At 38.5% G+C, this 22,258-nt stretch overlaps 1 protein-coding gene across 1 annotated transcript in view; it reads right to left on the bottom strand.

The window, feature by feature from the left end:
- Window positions 1-20,913, bottom strand: part of LOC103592153 (calcium-activated potassium channel subunit beta-4-like) — a gene marked incomplete at its 5' end in the record, with an annotated part of 32,203 nt that extends 11,290 nt beyond the window's left edge. The window contains one exon of the mRNA XM_008574759.1: window positions 20,786-20,913. Within this exon, the coding sequence (XP_008572981.1) occupies window positions 20,786-20,913 (128 nt within the window). The remainder of the gene's footprint in view (window positions 1-20,785) is intronic.
- Window positions 20,914-22,258: the final 1,345 nt, after the last annotated feature.

Below are 22,258 nucleotides of genomic sequence, written 5' to 3'. Positions count from 1 at the left end.
AAAAAAAAAAAAAAAAAAAAAAAAAAAAAAAAAAAAAGGAATTCCTGTGAGCTTTTTTAAAGAAAAGTATTACTGTTCTTCAGGGTAATTTGGTCTGTGGTTTTTCTGAGTTACCAAGTAAGTTATTTCACAGACGGCTGTGTTTTCTGGCCAAATATTTAAGCTTAAGGTTTAAGCAGAAATAAACTGAAGAAAAGACATCACATTCTTCCATTTGAGACATAGATTATTCTCATAATAGTTCTCACCTCATGTACAAACTCTGTAGTTCCAATTTAAAGTAAAAATCCAATACAATTTTAAATCAGTGTGGGAAAGATGGATTATTCAATAAACTATATTGGGACAATACTGGTCATTTGGAGAAAAAAACATTAGCTCCTCGTCGTATTCTTTACACACACACACACACACACACACACACACACACACACACACAAAATCAGATGGATCAGAACCTTAACTGCATACAACAAATCACGAATACTCTAGGAGAACCCTGCATTTAAAAAAATAACCTTGGAGTTTCCTCATTTGTAAAATGGGAAATAAAACCCTTATTCAGAAGATCAAATGAGGGTAATTATGTGAAAAGTGTTTTTCCACAAAACTACACGGCACAGATGACCTCAGATCTAGTCCATATCCAAGTTTCCCATCCTGGAAAAATGAATTTGACAACATGCAGAACATAATGCAGAATCAGAATCTTTCAAAATTTCTCTGATATTTTCAAAGATCAGAGTTGAAGAAAAATTCACAGACTTTAATTGTAAAAGTCAATTACAGTTAGAATTATGTGCAAATTACTAGCTGTATCTGTTCTCTATTGCCACTGTAACAGATTTAGTGGCTTAAAACAACACAAATTTATTCTTCTACAGTTCTGGAGGTCAGAAGTCTGAAATCTGTTTCACAGGACTAAAATGAGTGTTAGCAATGCTGTGTTCCTTCTGGAGGCTCTAGGACAGAATCTGTTGCCTTGCCTTTTCCAGCTTTCAGAGGCTGCCTGCATTCCTCGGCTCATGGCCCCTTCCTGGCACCACTGCAACCTCTTGCTTCCATCATCATGTCCCCTGCTACTCTCTCTGATCTTGTCTTCCTCTTATAAGGACCCTGTGATTATATTTAGGGCCCACCCAGATAATCGAGTAAATTCTCTCCATTTCAAAATCCTTTATTTAATCACTTCCACCAAGTCCCTCTACCATATAAGGTAATGTAAGGTAACAATATAAGATAATAAATTCATGGGTATTAGGATGTGAACATGTTTGGGGGCTATTAATCAGACACCCACACTACCATAAACTGGTTTCCTATGTCACAATCAGTTTCTCACTAACAAGTTTTCTATCCCTCTCCCCAAGTAATTATTCAGAATTAAATCATCAACAGAAGCATCTAAAAAATCTAGGGAATAAACTCTCTTCTATTATTCCAATCTGAATTATAAAAAATATCTACTTTTTTCATTCTTTTTAGAGGTTTGCCTTTTATGACACAGCATTTACATACAACACCCACTTGCCTGAAGATTAACACACGTTATGAAACACTTCTCTTTCCTTCATCCACACCACTTTCCTACATTGTGCTTAGCTAGAGCTCCACTACTTCCACCAGTGCTCACTGTTCCTAACCACATCATTAATGCAACTTTGAAATTTTAATGCAATTCTCCATTCTAATTCTCCCTGAAGAAGTACCTCCTTATTTTCTATAGGATTTCCTTTCTGTCTTTGTAATGCATCTTTGCTATTTTCTTTTCAACTTTAATCTCTATCAAATGTATCCACAGATTCTGGATTCATTATTCTGATTTTTCATGATACAACACTACACTACCAATTCTAAATGCCATATTAATTTTAACCACAATCCTATGCCACATCATACATTTGACCTTCCTGAACTTTTTATCCATTAACTATCCTTCAAATCTTTTTTAAAATTCTCAATTTTAACATTGAGGTAGAATTTCCACATAGGGATTTTCAGAGGTAACAGGTATATACAATTTGATTAGTTCTTCATGTTGTTTTAATACTGTTGATTTCTGATCCTTTCACTTCTATTTTATAAAAACACAGTTTTATAATTTCTCCATCCAAACCATTCTATTCTTTAACAACCACATTCTTCCATACAATGATTTTTTTCATATTTGAAGAGCAATATTATATTATTAAATCAAATAGCCAGAAACAGGGAAGCTTAAGTATGAGCCATTATGTTCCCAAAGAAAGTCTCTGAGAACCCATTTTCCACCTCAGCAAGGCCTATTTCCAGAGAAATATTCTCAGAAAAAGAAAATATTGATTTATGATGTTAATGCTTGAAATACCCTTCTATTTTTCAATCCTTATTTAGAGGAATTAATTCTTAAATACTGAAAGGTCCTTGTTATGATCTAGCATGTCTAAGAATTCTGGGCTACAAAAGGGACTCCCAAAACAAGCCAGGGACAGGAAAGGACTAAAAACAACAGTACTAATTATACTAGGACATCCCATATTTCCCTCACTGATTAAGACAAAACAATGAGACCCCTTATTTACTTTGTGAAGCCAAGCACTAAAGTGTAAAAAGAAGCTCTCGTTATAGAAAAAGCTGCAAACACTGAAAGTCTCCATTTCTGAGCAAAGTTAGTATGTGCTTTTCTCTCAAAATCTTTAAAAACAGGGTAGAGGCTCCTCTGTGGAATTAAATCAGATATCTATCCAAGGGCCTAAAGGCAGGTGTCTTCTAGGACTGTCCAACACCATGATTCCAAGATGCTAGTGTTCACTTCATTATTTCAGGTGAAAGAAGTCATAGGTTACACCAAGCACAGCAGCTGCACACATATAAGATGATGCTTTTGAAAGATTTTAACAACCACACTTTGTATCATTTCCCTAAGCTGAATCATGTTGTCAGTCCTCGCCCAGGCAAAGAGGACACAGAAAACGAGCAGAGATATAATCACAGATTACACACTTGCAATGTGGGTGTGAGAAACCGTTTCCAAGGAGAAAATGACAAACATAATGATGCACCCAAAATATGCATGTGAGCAAGGATTCCACTGGGAGTTTGTAAGGCTGGCAAGAGCTTCAGAATTCGGTTCTCAAGGAAATGAGGTGGGGTAAGGAATCCCCCCAAATGTCAATGTATCTTCTTGCCGTCTGAACAATACTTGGTATATTGTGCGCAGTTGAAACATGGCATTTGAACAGAGGTCAAGTACATTTCTCCATGATTTTTGATATAAAATCAAGATGGCAAGAGCTTCTAACAGTAAAATTGAAATGGGGACAGAGCAATGTGGGCTCACCCACAGCTCAAATGCTGATGCCCAACAAAGAACAGTAGTCTCAGCAGGTCTGCTCAATTCTGCAGAACCTGGATTTTTTTCCAGCGGTTTCCATACCTAGAAGATCATCACACCCTGCCAAATTCGAAGTGAGAACTCAGTAAATGTTAGTGGAATAAGAGAAACCTGCAAAGAAGGGAGTGCCACAGAGCTTCAGTTAAGCAAATTTGGGGGGCAGGAGGGGAGCAGGATTTTAGACTTCATGGGAATTTTTTTTCCAAAGGCCACAATATTTGTTTGTAATTGCAAATACCATAGATGTATTTGCATAATACAAGAGTCATGTGTATTTGCTTGTGTTTTTACAGATTTGTGCCAACTATTTTCAGATAATTTCCAAGAGCAAGTGATAATATTTACTATTCTTTTAGTCATTACTGCTTTTCTTTCTGCTTAGTTTTTTAAATCTATCTCTAGCTCAGCCAACTGCATTGTGAGTATAACAACTGTCACTAGTAGCTCCTGTTCCTTTAACTCCCTACCCCATCCCTTAGGTGCTTTGCCCTCTTTAAGGAGCCTTTCAGTGTTGCTACTCCTATGCACGTCCCAATTCAGAGCTAGCATGCTAAGGAAAAGCTGCCAGCACCTAAGTAAGTCAAAACCAAATGAGCCCAAGCAGGTGAATAGACATTCTATTTTTTTAAAACCTCTGAAAAAGACTCTACAACTCATTCCACAGTAATTCATTCTATAATTTACTCTCAGGAAATCACTGTTAATGTTTCATTAGGTTAAGTCCAATTCCCTGTAATTAGATCCTCAAAGAAGAAAAATCAGCCAGTCATCACAATTTATTTTCTTTCATATACCTCTCACATCAGTATTGCACCGTTATTTTGGCAGCCCTGGAGAAAGGATCTGAAAAACATATCCAGGGTGGAAAAAAGGTCAATCTCATGTCTTTTTGTTTATTATGAAAGCTTGAAGGAAAGGCCATCTTCTTTTATAACATTGTCATTCTAGAAGGTTCCCAATTATTAAGAGCCCCTTTCATTAAAATGTACTATGCATCAGTTATTTTTTTAATTAAATAATTAGCAGAGAATACGTGCTTTGCTACTGCATGTAGGAAGATAGAAATAGGCTAGTGTTTCTATCAAAGCTAGCAATGAATCATTCATCCTAACTCCTAAATTATATAGTAAAGCGTACATGAATAATAGCTTTACATTCAGTTTTGTTTTAGTCTGTTAAGCAATTATATATCTCGGTTAAAATGCATTAAACAGATATTGAAATACTACTGCACAGTAAAATTAGCCAAGTTAATTTTGAGGTTCTTTTTCTAAATGATAAATTGCTTATAAATATATGTCTGGAGAACAAAAGTACTGTAGAGAAATCTCCATAACAATTAAAGTGGTGACTCATGGTTCAGTAATAGAATTTAAAAACTTGATGGTTAAAATGCATTAAACAGATATTGAAATACTACTGCACAGTAAAGTTAGCCAAGTTAATTTTGAGGTTCTTTTTCTAAATGATAAATTGCTTATAAATATATGTCTGGAGAACAAAAGTACTGTACAGAAATCTCCATAACAATTAAAGTGGTGACTCATGGTTCAGTAATAGAATTTAAAAACTTGAGTAATTAAAAGGACCCCATTAGTCAATCTTAACGTTTCTCTTGGATGTGCCAGATGCTTAACTTAATCCTGCTAGCATGTGATATTCAAAATTCAAGAAAATACATGTAAATGATCATGAGATTGGTAAATAAACACGGTAAAGAGTCTGAAAAAATACCTAAAAATTATAGGCATGGACACCGCTAGGGAAATTTGTGGGGGTCTTTTGCCGTGAGACTAGCATTAATGTTCCAGATATAACATAGAGCAAAGCTGCATAAGACCCAAGACAGACGTGTACAGAAAATAAACTTTCGGTTGTTACAAGCTTCTGAGATTTTCTGGTTGTTACCACAGCACGATTTGGCCTAAGTTGACTAAAACACATAGGTAATGGCTGTGGATCCTACAATTTCACTAAGTAAACAGCTGTGATGGTCAAAGTTAGTCTTCTCTTAATCTAAAGCACAAAAGCAGTTTATAGATGCATACTTGGGCATTTTAAAAGATTTTCTTGGTACACAGTTCTCTTCCATTCAGCCACTCAGCAACATCTGCAGGACACCTGTGATGTGGCAAGCACCAGGCGTACTGGTGTGTTGGCTCTCACAAGTCAGTTGAGAACTGGAGAGCGGAAACACCATTTTCTCGAGTTTGCCATATTCCCATTACCCAGTTTAATGCCTGGCATGTACTCAGGTGATCTGTAAATGTTTATTGTTGGCTTTTGTTGAAATCCATTTCAAAATGTAATGAACTTTGTACAAAGTGCAGCAGGAATAAAAGAGGAGGAGTAGTTAAGCTTTCCTGCAAAAACAAAACGGAAATATCTTTTGAGCAGACATGATAGAACAAAGGAGTTTAGATTTTGGTGAAACAAATGGGCAAAGAATTTCTTGGTAGAAGATACAGCACATACAAAGCCACAAATGCTTTTTCTTGCATTTCTAAATGCATGACTAGACTATTTTGCCACCAACAGTACACTCAAAAAATGTTATAGTAGCAATCTCATTGATTAGATTTAATATAATCCTTTATGTTATCCTATTCCAACATGGACTAGAATATCGGCTGATTTTAAGCAGCACTACAGAAAAGTGGTTAAAAGCATGGACTCTGGAATGTGAATAAAGAGGTTTAAATCTTGGCTCTGTCACTTGCCAGCTATGTGATTTGGGCAAGTTGCTTAGTCTCTCTGTGCTTCAATTCCCTCATGTATAAAATGAGGATTATAATACTAATGTCTTGCAGGGGTGTTGTACAGATTCAATGAGTTAACACATATAAAGCACTTAAATAGTTTCTAGTACAGAGGCAGCACAATATACAGTTGTTAGCTATTATTGGGGAAGGCCAGAGGAAGATTACCAGCAAAACAGTCAGGTTTCTGTCTAGGAGCTAGTCCTTGTCAGCATTTTTATCAATAAGTTGGATAAGGGAATTACAGCCATTTTGACTTACAATTAAGATAGCACTACGACGGAAGAAATAGCAAATATGATGGGTACCAGAATCAAGATTCAAAATAATTATAAGTGACTGGAACAATCAATCAAAAGCAACAATATGTATTTATATAAGGATACATTTAAAATTCTTGCATTTAAATCCAGAACACAAATCTCACAAATTTAGGGATGGGGGAACCTGCGTTAAGAGTGGCATGTATAAAACAGACGGGGGAGTAAGTTTAATCAATTATAAGTTCAGTAATGAATCAATAGTGTGTTGAAGCTGCCAAAAAAGCTAATGCCATGTCAGGCCTCATTAACTGACTTTTTGTCTCTAGATTGAACAACGGTAGTAGAAATGTTCTGCCTTCTCCTGCACAAGCCAGCTCAGAAAATAATAAGAAGAGCATCACAACAATGAAAATGAGTCTATTCCCACAGTGATGGCAGTGTAAACCTGGTGACATCCAAGGTCTTAAGGTCAAAGACTTGGGTTCAGATCCTTACCCTACTCCTCCCTGGTCATGTGAACGTAAAGCCACTGTTGCCTCTTCAGTAAAACTCAGACAACGTGGTCTACCTTCACATTGAGACTATGGTGCTAACCAAGAGGATATTTTTAAAACTGTAGTAAACTATACATAGCATAAAATTTGCCATTTTAAGTATACAATTAAGTAGCATTGATTAGATTCACAATGTTGTGCTACCATCACCACTATTTCCAGAATGTTTTCATCACACCAAACAGAAACTCTGTAACCACGGAGCAGTAGCTACCCATTTCCCTCTCCCCCCAGTCCCTGATAACCTCTGCTCTATTTTTCTGTCTCTGTGAATTTGCCTGTTCAAGATATTTCCCAAAGTGAATTTTTTTTTGACAACTAAAAATGTTTGAAAATGAAATGGGCATCTTGAGGAGAAGATGATGTCCATTGTCACCAGAGCAGTTCAAGCAGAGAATGGAAAACACTTTTCAAGAAATAATGTGGTGGGGATTCATTTTGGGTGGGAGTAAATGACTGAAAAGTGTCTCCTAGATTTGACAGCCTATGAGTCTATGAACTCCACAATATACTCTACATGTGTTGCTTCTGGCCCCATTTTATCTAAGACGAAACTGAGGCAAGATCTCTTCAATAAGTAGCCCAAGGTCATTCCCTGAGTCACAAAGAGAGCTATGGATAGAACTGAAGTCTCCTGACGCACAGCCCTGCCCTGCATTCCGCCATCTGATGACGCTGCACTCTATGACCTACTTGTCCTATGGCTCTTGTATTTTTCCTCCCAAATTCCCTCAGGGCTTTATTTGAAGGCTGCATAAAATATCTTAAATAAAAAGTGATTAAATAACATCAAATTCTTATTGCCACAATGATAAAAGCTGTTAGAAGATGAATTTGCAAGCACAAAAACACTTTGATTAACCATCGTAAACAGACCCTCGAATTTACATTTTAAGTCATTTATGGCCATTTAGATGTCAGATTGTGAAAACACACTGGAATGAACTCTATACATATTCTTCAGTATACTTGAGAAGCTGCAGCAATCACTGCTTTTTAAAAAGTACAGATTTGGAGACCAAAGACAGACTTTAGTTCTGATGTAATCTCTCTTAATATGGACCCAGACACAAATGTATATGAAAAAGACTCAATTTGGACGAGATTCCAGATTCACTGTCTTGTTTTGAAGATTCAGGATATATCATTGAACTTAATGTCTAAAGAGAAAGCCAACATGTTCCTTTAAAAAATAACTATGAAACCAGTCTCTAAGGATAGATCGTAAGAAATATTTTTCAGAGTAAATAGAAAAAATTTAAATTTTTACCAAATATCAAACATAGTTTAAGTAATTCATTCAAAGGTCAACAACATTTTCCTATGGAATTTATTATTGTTATTACTCCCATCTTCCCTGGTGGCTGGCCGGTACAGGGATCTGAACCCTTGACCTTGGTGTTATAACACTGCACTCTAACCAACTGAACTAACTGGAAAGCCCCTATGGTTCCATCTTTATATGCCCATTTCCCCCGCCCCCATTTGTATCCTAAGAAGCCTGCTAGTAAAATAAAGTTTTTCCTTTAGTAATTTGTCCTATTAAAAAAAAAAAAAAGGAAAACTTAGATGCCAGTGGCACAATTAAATTCAACATATAAATATATTAAAAGATGTCGGTTTTTAGAGCTTCATCTGTTTCCAGAGCTAAATCTGTTTTTAGAATGCAAAGACATTGGGAAAATAAACTACGATTGACCAATTGCTTTTCGCCATACTGATTATAAATGTATTCAGATGCATATATCTAAACATGTAAGTGCTATCTCACATAATAAGAAATCCAGAGGTGGGCAGGCCAGGGCAGGGGCAGCTGCTCCATGACAGAGCAGGCAGCTGGTTCCTTCTTTCTGCTCTACTCTTATTAATGTGTGGACATCCATCCTCCTGCTTATCACCTCAAAGTTGCAGGATGGCTTTTGCTCTCCTGGCATCAATCCACTGTTCTGCCTGGACAAAGGTAGTGGAAGCAGGAGGCAGTGGAGAGTAAAGAACCCCCCAGCTGATGCTGCCTCCAATGCAGTCACCCAGGACAGAAAGCCAAAAATCTTCCAATTTCATCTTCCTAACCTGAACCCCAGATTTAGAGATGCATCACATGAATCTTTGCCCAAGCTCTTTTCATCCCTTGTCCATGCTGGTGCAGTTATCTCCAAATTGTTTTGTCATTCCTGCAACTTTGGCTTATATACAGTTTACCTTCCAAGCCATCACTAGACTGGTCTTTCTAAAACATAAATGTGACTGTCACTCCTCCATGGCACATAGAGTAAATTCTAAACCCCTTAGCATGCCATAAAGGCAGAGTATTATCTCATTCAACCTCTTCTGGTACATCTATCACTTTTTCTCCAAGCATATGAAGCTCCTTACAGGTGTTCCAGTTGCACATTATATTTCAAATCTTACTGCCTTTGGACATGCTTCTATTTTCCCTGAAATCCCTTTCCCTCTTTATCTGGGAAATTACTATTCGTTCTTTAAAGTTCAACTTTTCCTCTGTGAAGGCTTCTCTCTCCACTTCTTATCTCCATTCAAGGCACTATGCTGTGTGTGTGTGTATGTCTGTGTGTGCATGAGATGCATGTACACACAAGGGTACTTCAAAAAGTTCATGGAAAATAGAATTAAAAGATAATGAAAATCTTTCCATGAACTTTTTGAAGTACCCTTTATATATATATAACATTATGGCACTTACTAAACTGCATTCCAATTACTTATTTACATGTTTGTCTCCCATACTAGCCAGTGCGTTCCTCAAGGACAGAGGCAAAGCCGGAACTATCATTGACCACTGATGCCTGGTACATAGCAGGTTATCAGCTGATTAATAAATCCTTATTGAATAAATGAAAGAGTAAATGACTGAAATGGTGGCATTTTTATTAGTGGAATCTAGGACACTGAAAAGGGTAAAAACATGATACCAGAGTGATAAGCTTTTTGGTGGCATGAAGATCTTTGTAGTACCCTCAAATGGTACTGCTTGTTTCATGGAAAGGAATCAGGTATTCACATAAGTGAATTTGCCACATAATTGAAGCTTAACTTTTTAAGTTGAATAAAAATTAATAGAAATATTAAAGATATTATTGGTAAAATCATTCTAAAAATGCATTACATATTTCCTTGCCTTTTAAGGAGAGTATGTTGAACCAAATTTAACCTTTTCTGATGACTCAGTGTGATCGTTATGAAACTCAATTATTGTTGAGGTAGGAGGACTGTCTGCTCCTCCATTAAATGGCTCCAGACTGTTAACCATTTAGCTCTTTGATAATTTTCTCTCTCTTCCACCATTGGGATTTTATCTAATATCTTAAGCTATCATCGTACAAACCTTTCAGAATCAGAGAATCATAAAGCCATAGAACTTGAGAGCTTAAAGGAATCTTAGAGATCATTTAATCTATCAGTCTATCAAATTTTCCAGATAAGAAAACTAAGCCCTAAGTAAATGAGCAGTCCTTTTTAATCAGTTGCTTTTAATCTTCTCTTTTAATGGCTTTCAAACTCTGTTCCGCAGAGCACTCTACCTAATTTGAGCTCAGGATATTATGTTTGGTTTTCTTTAAAATGCTAAGAGTAAAACTGACAAAAACATATACTACAGGATAAACACACTGAATGAACTTAAAAATTAGGATATATCTGTTCGGTATCAGAAATGCAACATACTTATTATATTTAACAATGAATCTCTCTTAGTTTTTGTGTGAGTGTTCTATTGCTGCACTTCTTAATAGAATCCCTATTATTTATTTAACACCTAAGCCTCCATCTGTGAATAACAAAGTGATTAGTTGTTTCTTAGTTGTTAGAAATGTACAGTGCAAGGAAAGAGAAACACGTTTACTAAGTACTCACTGTTTTGAAGATGTAATCCTTACAAAAAAAACAAAAACAAAAACCCTGAAGGTGGGTAATGTTACCCTCGTTTTGTAGGTGAGGAAACCAAGACAGAGAAGTTGCACAATTTACCCAAAGTTGTGCAATTAATCAGTGGTAAAGGAGAAACATAAACCCAGATGCATGATGTCACATGATTGCTTCACTTAAGGAATTCATAATCTGTAAGAGGATAAAAGTACGAATTGAACTCACTGTACAACAGTGTGATAGAAGCAACTATGGTAGTGTGGGAGCACGGAAGAGGAAGTAATTAAATTATACCAGAAAAGGTGTGAGACGGTTACATTTGAAGTGAATCTTAATAATAGTAATAAAAACAATAATAACAAACACTTTTATAGGAATTCCTATGGATTAGGCACATGCTATCTCATTGATATTATGTCCCCTTTCTACAAAGGGAACTGAGGCATGATAGGTTAAAGTAACCTACCAAAGACCACACCACTAGAAAGTGTCTGGTTCCAGGGTTCATCCTAGAACTACTGTGTAACTTAGGTTACCACTGAGTAACCTAAGGTGACCAGAGCAGTTGTAGTAAGTCAAAACATTTAAATCAGGGGCCGGCCCGGTGGCGCACTGCTACAGTGTGCCGCTTGGGAAGTGTGGCGGCGCTCCCGCCGAGGGTTCGGATCCCACATACAGACCGGTTCCTGCTCACTGGCTGAGCGAGGGGTGGGCGCAGCACCGAGGGTTGCGATCCCATTGCCGGTCCCAGTCCGGTACGGGCGCGACACTGAGGGTTGCGGTCCGTTGCCGGACACGAAAAAAAAAGACAAAAAGAAAAAAAAAAAAACAAAACATTTAAATCAGATCATGTCACCCCTCCCCTACTTAAAACCAGTCATTGGCTGCTCACTGCAGTCATGAGAAATCTAAACCCTGCCCAGTCCCCCCTGTGTCAGCACCTCTCCCACCAGTTCTCCTGTCACGTTCAACTTCAGTTCATAAAACTCCCCAAGCTCTCTTTTGCCTCAGAACCTTTGTACATGGTGGCACCACATTCTAAAATATGCTTCTTCTCACTTCCTACTAGCTAAGTCTTGAATATCCTCTGGTCTTGATCTAATTATGATTTGCTCAGACAGGTCTTTGAAATTCCCCACCATGTTATAATATCTCCTAGCAGCACGCTCAGGTTTCCCTCTCAGCATTACCCTCCTTTGTAATTATACATCTAATGGTGTGTGACTATAGACAATGAGCTCCATGAAGGCAGAGACCATGTCTACTCTTTGCTCTTGGTGTTCTTTTCTGCTGTTCTGTTGTTTGTTTCCCATGATAGGCACATAATTCGACAGCAGAAGTTGAATCTGGAATTGGAAGAACATGGCCTTTATCCTATTGACAATAAGAAGGCAGAATAATTTAATCAAGGATTGTGACAAAATCAAATAGAGGCCTAAATAAAGCGAAACAAAACCTAGTATAGTGTGGGTGATAAACAAGAGAAACAGCAAGGCTGAAAGGCCAATTGAGAATCACTGCAACAATCTAGATGAGGGCCTGAACCAAGGCAGTGGCAAAGGAGGGTGAAGTCAAGAGACTACACAGGGGCTGTGGCCAGGTTTGTTCATTTGACATGTGTGTGTAAGCCTGCTCTGTGTGCTCTGTGAATGCTCAGATGTATAAAACAAAGAACTGGGGGCAAGCCATTTAGCTCACTCAGGACAGCGTGGTGCTGGTAACATCAAGGTCATAGGTTCGGATTCCTGTACCAGCCTGCCACCAAAAAATAGAATAAAATATAAATAACGAAAACAAAGTATTAAAAAGCAAAACTGTATTGATAAGCAGTATGCTCTCCATAAGAGAAGCAGTTCAAAAAATAAAGAGTGGTCCCTCCTCCTGACCCTTAGATCCAAAGGGAATTGAAGGATGAAAAACCATTTTTCAAGAATGTGCCTTCTTCAAGGAGAAGTCAGTTAAGGCAAAGACAAAGAAGAATTGTATGAAAAGAATCAGACTAAAGAGAAGTTTTCTCTCAATGGAATGGGGATTTCAAAGCATACGTGTTAAGGGGCATAAATTGGGTTTTGCTGAGAAAGGATAAGCCAGAGAAAGTCTAAGAAAAAGAAAAAACGGTATAGGGAGCCTAAGCGTGGCCTTATCCATATAAAGAGTATAAAACAGAAAATTACACACCCTGGAAGGAGATGGGGAGCCCCAAGGGTGGAGAGTGGCAAACAGCTGAAACGTCATATAGGAAGACGGTGATTGGATGCAGCCCTTGGCATGAACTCGCCCCAGCAGCACCTCTGTAGCATCCTTCCTGGGTGTAGGAGAGGAACGGCCACATGGGGACTGACCTCCCGTGGCAGGCATGGCTGCTGATGGCTGGTCTGGCCACTGCAGATTCTACTCCTGAACAAAGCTTGCCTCGATAAGCTTAAAAAGTGAAAAGCTAAAACTCCAGTAATCTTTGTCTTAAATTTTGAAAATAACATCTTTTCCTGAAAATGGAAACTTCTTGGTAACTATTCTTCCTAATTTCCTGTGTTTAAATGAAATCTAAAGGTTATTTCAAATATAAAGTTCATCTTATCAAGAGCATCTGGGAGTCGATACAGTAAGACTACTTTTATGTCATATTTAACAGAAGTAAAAAGTGAACTAAGAGTAGATGGCACCAGGGAGCTGCCATTTTTCACACCTCCAAACAGCACTCTTGTTTCTTCTCGCATATGTCATGGTAAAAGAGCCAAACTCCAAACTCCTGTTTTCCTAGAGTCACTTAAAAATCATGCCTTGAGTACTGCTGGGCTCTGATAGATCACCCCCACTTAGATAGTTTGGGAGTTGGACGGTGAGGTGATGGACAGGGAATGTGTATCCATTTTGAAGGAGACATGATGGGATTAAATTTAGTGTACTAAGGTTAACATAATTAGTATATGTGACACAATAAGAAATACATATTTGGTTTTTGCCCCTTGTTCCTGTCACAGAGCTTCCAAAACCCTTGTAATCTCCTGAGTAGTAGGGGTGAGAGAAGCATCTTTTGTTATTCTTAGTAAGACTCTTTCAATCATACTTGAGTTTATGCTAATGAAGTGACGCTTGGATGAACAGGGCTGTTTGCCAGGAGAACCAATCATGTGATTAGAAGGTAAGAATTTTCAGCACCATCTCATGACCTCCAGGAAAGGGCGAGAGCCTGGAGATTGATCTAATCAACAATGATCAGTGATTTAATCAATCTTGCCCATGTAATGGAATCTCCATTAAAACACTACACAATGGGGCTTGGAGAACTTCTGGGTTGGTGCTGGGGGGGTGCACCTGGAGAGGGCACCTTGCCCAATGCTTATCTTTCATTTGGCTGCTCATAAGTTGCATCCTTTAGAACAAACTGGTAAGAGTAAAGTGTTTCCCTGAGTTCTGTGAGCCATTCTAGCAAATTATCAAACCCGAAGAGGGGGGTTGTGGGAACCCCTGACTTAACACTGGTCAGGAGCACAGGTGAACACTCGGGATGTGCAGTTGGCATCTGAAATGGGGGTAGTCTTGTGGGATTGAGTTCTTTAACTTCTGGGATCTGATGCTAACTCCAGGTAGGTAGTGTCAGAATTGAACTGAATTGTAGGACACCAGCTGGTGTCCACAGAGAATTGAGGAACTGCTGGGTGTGGAAAAACCTCACACATTTGGTGTCAGAAGTGCTGTGAGAATATAGAAAATGAGTTTTCATTTTAATATATAAAATAGGATTAGCTCTTTTTAGGTAGTCCTCACTGTTCTGGAGAGAGAGCCCTTTTGATCGACTACTCAGCATATTCAGAATTCATACTCTAACAGGAGGCAACCCAGTCTGGAGGAGGCAGTCTTTACAGAACGCAGTGCCGAGTGGGGGCTGAGGGAGAAGTTTATTAAGATGATCACGAGCTAGTCAGGACAGCAGGTGGGATGGGGCGTCCTGTTTGCCTCCACTTGTAAGCTCAAGCTCACCCACATTCTGAAACCTTTTCCTGGTCCAGGGCAGAAAGCTTCAAGGAAGCACCTGATTCAGGCAGTGGCAGGTTCAGTATCAAACTGTGCTGACTTCTGGGTGCTACCCCCTGTTACTGGGCTCCCACCTCACAGAAGAAATCTCCCTACTTCTTAACCTTTTGATTTTGTCCTATCTCACCTTCTTCAGGACATGTGCCATTTTTACCTTATTTATTATATACATTCCAGACTCATTTCTCTGTACCCGTTCCTGATTCTCTCAGTTGCTCATCCTCTCCCCAAACATTTTTCCAGTCACAGCAAACTTTAATTTTATTTTATTGTGTTAAGAACACTTAATATGAGATCTATACCCTTAACAAAATTTTGAATGTACAATAAATACATTGCTGCTGTGTAATAAATACATTGCTGTAGGTACAATGTTGTGCAGCAGATCTCTAGAGCTTATTCATCTTACTTAACTGAAACTTTACACTCATTGATTAGTAACCCCCCATTTCCCCCTTCCCCCAGTCCCTGGCAACCATTATTCCATTCTTTGAGTCTATGAATTTGGCTATTTTAGATACCTCATTGTAATTAGAATCATACTGTACTTGCCTTTCTGTGACTGGTTTATTTCACTTAGCATAATACCCTCAAGGTCCATCTATGTTGTTGCATATTGCAGAATTTCCTTCTTTTTTTAAGGCTGACTAGTGTTCCACCGTATGTATATACCACATTTTCTTTATCCATTCATCTGTCAATGAACATTTAGGTTGTTTCTACATCTTGGTTAATGTGACTATTGCTACAATGAACATAAGAGTGCTAATACATCTTCGGGACCCTAACTACAAGTCTTATGGATAAATACCCAGAAGTGGGATTGCTGGATTGTGTACTGGCTGCACCATTCTGCATTCCCACAAAAGTGTGCAAAGGTTCCAGTTTCTTCATATCCTTGACAAATCTTTTTGCCCTTTTAATTATTATTATTATAGCCGTCCTGACAGGTGTGAGATGATATCACATTGAGGATTTGATTTGCATTTCTCTGATTATTAGTGATATTGAAAAGTTTCATACACATGTCAGCTATTTACATGTCTACTTTGGAGAAATGTCTATTCAAATCCTTAGTTCACTTTTCAGTCAGATTATTGGATCTTTTACTATTTTAGGAGTTCCTTATATATTTTGGAGATTAACCCCTTATCAGAAGTATGACTTGCAGGGCTGGCGGCGCTCCCGCCGAGGGTTCGGATCCCATGTGGAGACTGATTCCCGCTCACTGGCTGAGCGTGGTGCGGGTGCAACACCAAGGGTTGCAATCCCGTTGCCGGTCCCCGGTACAGGCGCGACACCGAGGGTTGCGATCCTGTTACCGGTCAGTAAAAATGACAAAAAGGAAAAAAAAAAAAGAAGTATGACTTGCAAATAAATATTTTCTCCCATTCTCTAGGTTGCCTTTTCACTCTACTGAGTGTTTTCTTTGCTGTACAGAGCTTTTTAGTCTGATGTAATCCATGGAAAACTTCTTGGATGAGTAGTCTGTATTTATTAATGCCTTTACATTCTCACCTCAGCCTAATATAAAATGATTTCTAACCCCATATCCTAATACTGTACCTAAACTGTTTCACAATGATCATTATAGACTACTAACTGCGAAAACCAGTGACTTTCCTCTCATCCTCTGGCCACTCTTCCTCTTTCTCCTTCTGCCTATAACTTAAATGCGGCTGATCCCAAGATTCTGCCAACATTTCTCTTCTCGCTCTATGTGTTCCCAGTATGCATTCTTTCTCTTTGTTTCAACTACAGCTTAGGTGCCAATGATTCCCAGATCTCTGTAACACTGCTCCTGACCGTTGACCCTGGACTAAAACTCTTTCAAAGCATCTGCTGAATATTTTATGAGTCCCTCAAATTCACATACTCGGAGCTGGACTATCCCTTTCTCATACTCAGTCAAATTTGTCACCTGCCTTTTCCTCATCACTTACATTGCCATTAAGTTCTGTTGAGTCTAAATCTAAAATGTCTTTCTGATATGATCCCTATTACCTACTTACACTATCACTATTCCTGTTTGGGCCTTCAAAGTCCCTTATCAGGACCAGCAGGTGGTTAATAGAAGGAGCTTTGGAAATCAAACTAACTGGATTCCAGTGTTTTCACTGAACAGCTGTGTGCATTGGGCAAGTTATTTAACTTCTTTAAGGCTCAGTTTCTTCATCAGTGAAATGGGGTTAGTACATAGAACTATTATACTATCATATATATTATAATATTAATTCTTATAAGAAATTTGGTGACCTAAATAAAATGTCATTCACAATGGCTGGCACATTGTAGCCACCCAAAACTTATTTTTTTCACTCAACACTCTTCTTCCTCCCTTTAACTGACCTTTCCCACCCAACGCATTCAACACTCACACCAGTTAACTTCTGAATCAAAAGATCTAGTTATGTCAGTCCTAAAGAGCTTTTTCATGAATTTTCAATGCCTGTGTGACAAAGACCATCTCCTTAGTATGGCATTAGTTACCCTTTAGAAAGCTAACCCTCAGCTACCTTTCCAGCTTACACACTCACCACTATCATAAGCTACTTTACGTTGTCAAGTCTTGGTTTCTTTATTGCAGCCACATCATTTTCAAGGTCTTCCCCCTTTTATTTCTACCTAAGAATCGTATTTATATTTGCATATGCATCTGTTTCCACCAATAAATCTTAATTCCTTGGAAACAAAGAACGCTCCTTATTAATTTGACACACTGAATTCATTTTCCAAATATTTATCAGCTGAGAATGAGGCATTTTACTAGGTTCTACGGATACAAAGACAAAGAAGATTGGCCCACACCCTTAAGAAGTGTACAGTCTGGTTAGGAAGATGGGCACATACACAATTCCGGTAAAGGGTATAGTGAGAGGATAGAGCAGTGGCTCCAGATCTTGGTTATATATTAGAATCCCTAGGATAAATTTTTTAAAATGCTAATGCCTGAGTTCATCCAGCAGAGATTCTAATTTAATTGGTCTGTGGTACATTTTTTATGAGGTCCTCTGACCTAGTTATGTGAAGCGACTGTTACAAACGTTTGGGGTAGAGGTGTACACAGGAGACTACGAAACATTGGAGGCAAATCTTGTAGCTGGCACTTCTGATCGTTCCACAACATACTATCCCCTTTCTTCTTCATTCCTAAATGTCCTCAGGTGTGCACCACTCCTTAGGGGTGACTTAGGAGACATTGCCCAACATGCTGATAGTTCTTCTCATAATTGGTTTGGGTGTAAGCAAAGGAACTCATTCTAAACAAGGATACATGAGAAGAGGCTGACTGTGGGAAGTTGGGAAAAGGTTTCCTCATTCCAAGAAAAATATACCAGAAAAGATAGGCTGTTTCTGCCTTTGGATACTGTTGTGTATGGCTGTGACATCTGGAATAGCAGCAACCATATTGTAACCATGAAGGGAGCCACTTTTCAGGCAGAAATGATATCCAGAAAGAAGCTAGGTTCTTGTCAACCCTACTAAGTCATTGCATCAAACATCCCTAATGTCAGTCCACCTGTGTACTTATTGATGTATGAAATAATCAATTTTCTAATTGTTTATACTACTTGGAGTCAGAATTCTCTGACTACCTGCAGCAGATGGCATGCCAGTTGATACACAACTAAACCAAACTTGGGGATCAAGGAAAGCGGCCCAGAGAAGGTCATATCTGAGGAGTATTCAGCAAGGCAGTCAAGAAACAGGAGAAGCAAATAAAAAGGGATAGATATAAAAATATGAGATTTTTTGGGAACTACACATAGTTCAGAATAGCTACTTCAAAGAGTATGAGCAGGGAGATGAGGCTGAAGATGTGGTAGTCTGGGGTGAGATTTTGAGGAGCCTTGTATGCTGTGGTAGATTAAATAAAGCCACAAATCCTTTACAATGCCTATGAAGAGGTGAAGTCTACTGCAACACCCCATGAATATATCTGGCTTCATGACTTGCTTTGACCAATAGAATGTGTCAGAAGTGATACATATAATATATCAAATATATATACATATACACACACACATATATATATACATGTATATATACACACACACACATATATATATATATACACACACACACACACACATATACACACACACACACACACACACATATATATATACACACACACACATATATATACACACACACACACACACACATATATATACACACACACACACACACACACACATATATATATACACACACACACACACACACATATATATATACACACACACACACACACATATATATATACACACACACACACACACACACACATATATATATATTGTTTTTGTTCTTGGCAGCTGGACAGTATGAGGATCCAAACCCTTGATCTTGGTGTTATAACACCACACTCTAGGGCCGGTCCCGTGGCGCACTCGGGAGAGTGCGGTGCTTGGGAGCACAGCAGCGCTCCTGCCGTGGGTTCGGATCCTATATAGGGATGGCCGGTGCATTCACTGGCTGAGCGCTGTGCGGGCGACACCAAGCCAAGGGTTGCAATCCCCTTACCGGTCACAAAAAAAAAAAAAAAAACCACCACACTCTAACCAACTGAGCTAACCAGCCAGCCAAGAAGTGATGTTATTCTAATTCCAGAGCCAAGGTCTGCCTCTCTTAAAATGTTGCTCTGAGGCTGCCATGTTGAAAGGAAGGCTATCTAGCCTACTGAAGGATAAGAGGCCAAGTGGAGGAGGGCAAAGGAGGGCCCAGGAGGGCAGGGGAGAGCAGAGGCACCCAGGCGGCATCTAGCACAGCAGTTGGGCATGTGAGGGAGGGGCCCATCTTGGACTGTGCAGCTATTTCAGCCATCCTGTGACTGCATGTGAGCCCAGCCAATCCACAGAGTCATAAAGATAATACAGAGTTGTTGTAGTAAGCCACAAGATTTAGGGTAGCTTGTTAGGCAGCAATAGGCACCTGACACACAGACCATGTCGAGATGTTTGGACTTTATTCTGAAAACTATAAGGAGTAACCTGATTAGACCTATGTGTTAGAAAGATGGCCTTGGCAGCACCATGGAGAATGGCTGGGGTCGGGGCAGGGTCGAGGTGGAAGGACTTGTTAGAAGACTGCTGCATTAAAAGAGCTGAGAAAGCTGGATCAGAAATAAGTGGCAGCGGGAAGGCACTGAAGAGTCAACATAAAGGTAAAATCAACATGATGGTAAATGTAGGTTAAAGAGTGTAAGGGAGAAAATTGAATTAAGAATTACTCGAAGGTTTCTGGATTAGATAAATGAGCATGATAGTGCCATTCACTCAGGGAGAGATTATGTGAGAAGGAGAAAGTTTGAGGTAACTGTACATCCAAATAAACATCCAAATAAAGATGTTACAGCAAGGAGTTTTGAATATTCAATAAATATTTGATGAATAAATTACTATGATTAATCTGGGTGGGTACTGAAGAGCTCCAGTCCAAGGTAACATCTTAATACAACTCATATGGTATAACTTGAGTGCCCTCTAAATTAAGTAAAGCCATAATGATGTGAATTTATTTTACTGACATTTCATCAGAATTTTTTTTTAAAAAGGAAAGAAGATTTGATGCAGTCCAAAATGCTGACAGATCTGCACATTGTTTAGTTTGCGTGCATTAATGTGTAATTCTTGGGGAACACTACTAGTATGTTCCTACTTAAAGGCAGTGTCATTTGTTACTGTATCCAGAGGGTAAGCTCCATAATACAAATTCTCTCTTTTATTTGTCCTGCAGATTCTTTCTATGCCCCAACCTGCAAAGCAAGGAGTTTCCCTAACTACATGCTAGAAAAAGTGGAAACTATCGCTATGTTGTACATTTTGCCAAGAGAATACAATCTATGATTTATCAGTGTAATAAATTACAGAGGCTACAAACAATTTCAACATGCACATGTAAATATTGACTTACCTTTGATATTGATTAAAATAGCAAATAAATGGCTGGGAACCAATTTCATCTTTCCAGTACTGTTGCCAATTCATGACATTTTCCAAGTTCTTCTGATTTTCTCTCTTACAAGGAGGGATATAGGAGCACTAACAAAATAGAACACAGAAAGTAAACCTATTATTCTATAGAATATTGAAATATAGTCCATTTTTTATAGATAGATGGCATTATGCACACAGTAAATCTAATTTAGACCTACCTAATTTTTAAATACAACCAAATTGAAATTGTTAAACTATATTTCAAATTTCCAATTTGGCACAATGACAAAATATTCCAATAACAGAAATACAGCAAAAAAAAATTTCAGACATTAGAGTATAAGGATATTTTATAAGTAATTCTTTACAGTCTAATAGAAATTAAAAGCATAATATATTCTCTCTTTTGGGGGGGACTGCCAGTCAACAGAGGGAGGCAAAAAAAAAAAAAGTTAATTTTTAACCCCCCTCCCTCCCACATTTGCATCCAGCCCAATGACAACCCAGCCACTGCTGGAAGACCCTCAGGCTCCCAAGCTGGGGTGGGGGAAGCCACAGTCCTCAGCCATTTCCCCCCTTACCCCACTACCCTTGCCTTCTGCAACCAGGCCAGCGAAGGAGCCACCTGTGGGCCAGCCCCACCCTTCCCCTTCCCCCTCTTCCTTCTCCCTCCACCTCCCCCCAGCTCTGCAGCAACATCTTAGAAAGTAAAAAATGATAATAATAATAATAATAATAAGTAAAAAAGAAAGGTAATTTTATATCCCCAATTACTATTTATGGATCTTGATATTTTCTTCTTCCACTTTTAACTAACAAATCACGCACATGGCTCTTCTCAGGATACCCTTCTCAACCACTGAAACTCAAGTTTTCTTTTCTTACATTCTTTTGGACCATGAAATCAGCTGAAAATTTCCTCTCAAGTACATAATCAGAGTATTTTGCTAACTGATGCCTTTTTCTAGCCTTGCCTCTGACAAAGTGGTTCTCTTAAAGAAACTCCACTACTCTAAGTAAAATACATTCAGCAGAATCAGAAAATTGCTCTTAACTCCAGATGTTAAAATTAACCCTCGGAGGGCTGGCCAGTTAATTCAGTTGGTTAGAGTGCGGTGCTGATAATGCCAAGGTCCAGGGTTCGATCCCTGTACTGACCAGTCACCAAAATAATGATAATAATAATAATAATAACCCTTATCAGTCCAATCCATTTTCAATTCAGTCTTTTATAATGATGAAGATGATGCCAGCTTATATTTATTGTTTACAATATGCCAGACACTGTCATAAACGCCAATGCCAACAGGACTTAACTCAGATACTTCTGACAACCACCCTACAATGATCTCCATTTTACAGATGAGGAAATTGAAATTTTTGTCAGCTGTACAACTAGAACTAGATTCTGGTGATTTTATCACATTCTACTCTCAGATGTTTTACCAAG

Source organism: Galeopterus variegatus, unplaced genomic scaffold (assembly GCF_000696425.1).
Source record: "Galeopterus variegatus unplaced genomic scaffold, G_variegatus-3.0.2 Scaffold1097, whole genome shotgun sequence".
In the NCBI taxonomy this organism is placed as follows: domain Eukaryota; kingdom Metazoa; phylum Chordata; class Mammalia; order Dermoptera; family Cynocephalidae; genus Galeopterus; species Galeopterus variegatus.
Note: the sequence above shows the minus strand (reverse complement) of the source record. Positions and strands in the feature narration are given on the sequence as shown.